General features: G+C 38.6%; 1 protein-coding gene across 1 annotated transcript in view; it reads left to right on the top strand.

Moving 5' to 3' along the window:
• Positions 1-6,000, top strand: part of BMPR1A (bone morphogenetic protein receptor type 1A) — a 175,239-nt gene that overhangs the window by 121,333 nt on the left and 47,906 nt on the right. Inside the window, exon 3 of the mRNA XM_037734391.1 lies at positions 3,195-3,413. Coding sequence (XP_037590319.1) covers positions 3,347-3,413 — 67 coding nt within the window. The 5' untranslated portion in view covers positions 3,195-3,346. The remainder of the gene's footprint in view (positions 1-3,194; positions 3,414-6,000) is intronic.

Genomic DNA, 6,000 nt, shown 5'->3' with positions numbered 1-6,000 from the left:
TTTTTTTGAGATGGCGTCTCACTCTATTGCCCAGGCTAGTGCAGTGGTACAATCTTGGCTCACTGCAACCTCTGCCTCCCGGGTTTAAGCAGTTCTCTGCCTCAGCCTCCCAATTAGCTGGGATTACAGGTGCATGCCACTACGCCTGGCTAATTTTTGTATTTTTAGTAGAGATGGGGTTTCACTATCTTGGCCAGGCTGGTTTTGAACTCCTGACCTCGTGATTCACCTGCCTCGGCCTCCCAAAGTGCTGAGATTACAGGCGTGAGACACTGTGCCCAGCTCGTGCTTTGCACTTACCACAAGTTAATGATTGTGTATAATTTGTGCTGTCTTGTTTGGTGTCTTGAATATCTTGATTGTTTTAATGACTGAACTCCACGAAGGCCGGGTCTGTTTGGCTTTGAACAGTGTATTCTTGGTATCTAATACGGAATCATGCATAGCATAAACACTTAATAAACATTTAGGGAATAGATTAATAATTCAATGGGAAGAACACTGTTTCCGTAGGACTCCAGCTTTGGAAAGGATCACAGATTATTTAGTCTAGGGCCAGGCTTGGTGGCTCACACCTGTAATCCCAACACTTTGGAGGCTGGGGTGGGTGGATTGCATCAGTCCAGGAGTTCTAGACCAGTCTGGGTAACATGGCAAAACCCATCTCTACAGAAAATACAAAAATTTTGGTGACACATGCCTGTAGTCCCAGCTACTCAGGAGGCTGAGGTGGGAGGATCACCCAGAGTCCAGGAGGCAGTGAGCTGAGATTGCACCACTGCACTTGAGCCTGGGTAACAGAGCAAGACCCTGCCTCAAAAAGGAAAAAAGATCATTTAGCCCAGTCTCCCTTTCTACCATGTTGGTCATGTCCTTGACAAAGGTACATTCAAACTTTATTCCTTATGTACTCTATGAGCAAAGCCCGTGGGTTCTTTTGGTTGTATCTCAAGTGGAGTGGTTGCTATGTCCTTTGCATTCCTGTCATTCTTCTCTCAAGTGCTTAGGAGGCCTGGCCAGGTGGAATAAAGTAAGATGGTTGTCCTCTTTGATTACAGCAGTATTGTTTCCTGTAATTCTCAGACTGCATTCATGTCTTAACCATTGTCATCAATACCTATATGTATTGAGCTCATAGTAAAGGACGATTTGATGGCTGTTCTCCATACAAGTTATCACAGCTTTTTTTGTCTATAAAAATTTTTTGCAGATGAGATTGTCACGGATAGCACCTGTTAGTGACTTTCTGTGCCAGGTTGGCAAGTATGTTATAAACATGGATGAGAGGAGAGAATTTTATTTAGCACCTAGTGTGTACCAAGCTCTCCTAAATAGTTCATAATGTGTATTTATATTACGTAATATATAAACACCAGGCAGGGTATTATAGCGTAGTTGTTAACGTGTAGAATCTGGAATTAGACCTCCTTGATTTTAATTATGACTCTTCCACTTACCTGTTGTGTGATCTTTGATAAGTTCCTTAAAGTCTGTTTCTTCATCTGTAAAATTAAAATAGTAATTTTACCTTTTAAATAAGTTGGTTGATGGTTTGATAAGTTAATATATGCAAAGCATTTATGACAGTACTGACACATAGAGGTTAATATGTGTTAGCTATTATTTTATATGAGTTCCTTAAGTTAAAAAAAAAAGATTTAAACTTATTTATTTTTTTATTTTAAAAATTGTTTTAAATATTTGTTTGCTATTATCTCATTTGGTTCTCAGAATAACTGGGTTAATAAATATCATTCCAGATTTGTTTGTTTGTTAAGATGGGGTCTTGCTATGTTGCCGAGGCTAGAGTGCAGTGGCTCTTAACTCTTGTGTTCATAGTGCTTTGTAGCCTCGAATTTCTGGGCTCAAGTAATGCTCTTTGAGCCCAGGATTACAGCTGAGATTACAGGCGGTTGCCACCACAGTTGGCCTCATTCCAGTTTTAAAGATGTGGAAACTTATTCAGAGAGGTTAAGTTAAAGGCAGATCCAGAATTTGAACTTGTGCCAGGGTAGCAGGGTTATGGATATTTTTGTGGAAGGAATCACACACAGTTCCTTTCCTCTGAGTCTTGTGGCCAGCCAGCTCTGCAGGATGCCTTGGTTGTAGCTCTAATGAGACAAGGCCACATACTAGCTTTAAATAAATGGGCGAGGAAACAGTGACAGTGAAAGATGTAACAAGGCATAGCAATCAGTCTCCTTCCCAAGACTGTAGGAATAAGCATACTCATATTTGTATTTCTGGTACCTAACACTGGGTCAATAATATATACTGTAGATGCAGACTGGGTGCAGTGGTTCACACCTGTAATTCCAGCAGTTGGAGGAGGCCAAGGCCACAGGATTGTTTGAGGCTAGGAGTTTGAGACTAGCTTGGGCTAACATAGTAAGACCCCCCCCCCACCTCTGTTAAATTTGAAAAATGTTTCGGGGGTGGGGCCAGGCGCCGTGGCTCACGCCTGTATTCTCAACACTTTGGGAGGCCAAGGCGGGTAGATCACGAGGTCAGGAGTTCAAGGCCAGCCTGGCCAAGATGGTGAAACCCCATCGCTACTAAAAATACAAAAATTAGCCAGGCATTGTGGTTCACACCTGTAACCCCAGCTACTTGGGAGGCTGAGGCAGGAGAAAAACTTGAACCCAGGAGGTGGAGGTTGCAGTGCGCGGAGATCACGCCATCACCCTCCAGCCTGGGCTACAAGAGCAAAACTCTGTCTCCAAATAAATAAATAAATATGTGTAATTTTCAAGGTCAGCTTTCTTTTCTATCTATAGAAGAAATTCTTAGACTTACGATGTTTTCAGTATACCTACTAGCATTTTCAAGAATGTTGATGGTTACCCTTGTATTTTAAATTTGACTTTTCCTTTTTAAGTCTTAATATATTTAGGAATTTTCATGGTATTAATAAAATAATTACTTTAGAGCAGCCAGAAAAGACTACTAAGATTGTTTAATGTACTTTACTTGCAGTACATATGGTTAATCTGAGGTCAGGAGAGGCTGCAGCCTGTTATTAAATTAATTGAAGTTTGAAATTATAGTGCCTAAAAGAAAAAGGATAGCTTTAATCTTTTAAAATGTATTTCATTGTTTAAAGATGTGTTTGAGCATTTGTTTTCCTTTTAGTTTTTGAAAATTTTCCAAAATTCAGTTGTGTTCCTTACCTTTTTAATATTTCTGTCTTTCAGGAGTCGGGAGAAAGCCGTGGGAGCTGAAGTCATTGTCGAGTGCTCGCGATCTTCTACAAGAAAATCTCACCAAATGATAGTCGTTTAAATTAGTGAAGTAGCAAGACCAGTTATTAAAGGTGACAGTGTACAGGAAACATTGCAATTGAACAATGACTCAGCTATATATTTACATCAGTTTATTGGGATCCTATCTGTTCATCATTTCTCGTGTTCAAGGTAAATCAGTGTTCATTTTAGTAATGTATTTCTGTATATAAAAAGCACTATTTCTTGCTTCTGTTCTTTCAACTCATCCCTGTTTGAATAGTTAGGCCCAGCCTACCAGGACAGCTTTTAGGAAAGAAGCAAAGATGAAACACGTGCCAAATAATTTTTTAACTTGGCTGTGATGGAAACATTTTCAAGTATTTTTGAAATCTCACTCTCTCTGTCTTCACAACATAGGCATGATGATACACAGCGTTAGGTCTTGTGAGGATTAAATGAGATAGAGTATGTAAAGCCACTTCATTTACTGCCTGAAAGATAGGGTAATAGGTACTCCAGGCTGAACTTCAAAATTTCTCTCTCTTTAAAATACAATAAGGAGCAAGTATAAAGAATAATTTAAAAATCATTTTATTGGCCTGGCATGGTGGCTCACACCTGTAATCCCAGCACTTCGGGAGGCCAAGGCGGGCAGATTGTCCGAGCTCAGGAGGAGTACCAGCCTGGGCAACATGGTGAAACCTCATCTTTACCAAAAAAATACAAAAGTTAGCCAGGTGTGGTGGCAGGTGCCTATAATCCCAGCTGTTCGGGAGACTGAGGCAAGAGAATCATTTGAACCTGGGTGGCGGAGGCTGCAGTGAGCCAAGATTGCGTCACTGCACTCCAGCAAGACCCTGTCCCCCGCCCCCTCCCCAAAATTCATTTTATTGTTGTTAAAAGACTAGAAAGATAACGTGTGCTTGTCTATGCTGAATACTAAAATTTCTTCATAGAACACTGACAGTTTGCTGTGACCAATAATGTAATTTTGCCACTGTGTATTCACAGCTCAGAACTCCCAAACAAGAAGTTACTGTGATGACTCTTAGGACCAGATGGTCTGTATTTGTACATGTATGGTTTAAGTAGGATCATATTTTAATCTGAAAAGACAATACTGTTTTGCAAGAGGATTTTACATAAAACTCACTGGATATCTTCGTTCTCAAGTTTTTTACTTCACAGGTTGCTTTTTCCTAATGTTTTGTTCACAGTGATCTGGATTAATACCTGCTGTAAAGAAGAAACATGATTAATGCCATTAAGCTTTTGATATTTTCATCTTAAAGCACATAGAATGAAATCTATAGCTTTTTTTTAAAAATTTTACCTTAGTATTATAATATCCTTAGTATTACCATGCTCAGAATACAGAGCCTTCTTGCAAAGCCCACCTTTTTTTTTTTTTTTTTTTTTTTTGAGATGGAGTCTTGCTCTGTCACCCAGGCTGGAGTGCAGTGGTACAATATCAGCTCACTGCAATCTCTGACTCCAGGATTCAAGTGATTCTCCTGTTGCAACCTCCCGAGTAGCTGGGACTATAGGCGAGTGCTACCATGCCCAACTAGTTTTTGTATTTTTAGTAGAGACAGGGTTTCACCATATTGGCCAGGATGTTTCTTTATCCCTTGACCTCATGATCTACCCTTCTTGGCCTCTCAAAGTGCTGGGATTACAGGTGTGAGCCACCACGCCCGGCAAAAAGTCACTTTTATTTGTGAAGCACCAAATTATTTAGTATAATACCTTTACTTCAGTATCCGTTACATGCCTTGTTGATCAACCTCATCCAAAGCTGCCACAGTTTTGAAGATGAGTTAAATTCATAGTAATGTTATTTTTTGCTACTTCACTCCCCGGTAATCTCCATTTTGGCATAAAATTTTTAAAAATCTATTTAGATTACACATAGGTAATATGATACAAAATTCCTAGTCCTCCCCCCAATTCACATTGTTCTATAATAAACTTTTATTAGATGGAATAAGTTGGTAATTAGTTACTATGTAAAAACAAAAAATCTTATTAAGGAATTACATTTCTCTGATAAAGAGCGAAATTTGTTACATTTCCTTTCAAAAAACTTATTTTGATAGTTGCTTCAACTAACATAAAAATGTTTGCTCTTAAAGCTAAAACCAGTGTAGAAAAGTTATTTCTTAGAGATCATGAGGAAGGATTGTAGAATGGTATTACTGGAAATAACTTTTGACTTTAGCTCTAGCTTTATCTTGTTTTGAATTGTGTCTCAGGAAAATAAACTTATCTGTACCTTGGTTTCCTTGATGTAAAATTGAAATAATAATGCTTATCTAGATATAAACAAGAAGGTTTTGACCATCAACTGTTAGGGTATAGATTTAAGTGCTTTACATTGAGATAAAGTTACTTAGGTTTGAATAGAAAAATGCGTCATCTGATACTAACAGCTGATAGATACCTAGTTTTTTTTTTGTTGTTTTTTTTTTAAAGACTTGGTCACAAATTTTAGAACCAGGATATGTTAATATTCGATAGATATTTAGTCCCTTTTTTGGACTTGGTCACAAATTTCAGAAATGGATTTTAGCTTTAAGTAACTAATAATGACTTCAGTAGAGATTTATTTTTAACATAGACAGTAGGTGTTTGCTGTTCATTCAGTTATTAAGTAGTGTCAAGGCTGACATATCTGTAATTTTTTTTTTTTTTTTTTTTTTTTGGAGACAGGTGCCAGGCTGGAATGCAATGGGCACAGTCTTGGCTCACTGCAACCTCCGCCTCCCAGGTTCAA

Source organism: Cebus imitator, unplaced genomic scaffold (genome assembly GCF_001604975.1).
Source record: "Cebus imitator isolate Cc_AM_T3 unplaced genomic scaffold, Cebus_imitator-1.0 Scaffold612, whole genome shotgun sequence".
NCBI classification, from domain to species: Eukaryota; Metazoa; Chordata; class Mammalia; order Primates; family Cebidae; genus Cebus; species Cebus imitator.
Note: the sequence above shows the minus strand (reverse complement) of the source record. Positions and strands in the feature narration are given on the sequence as shown.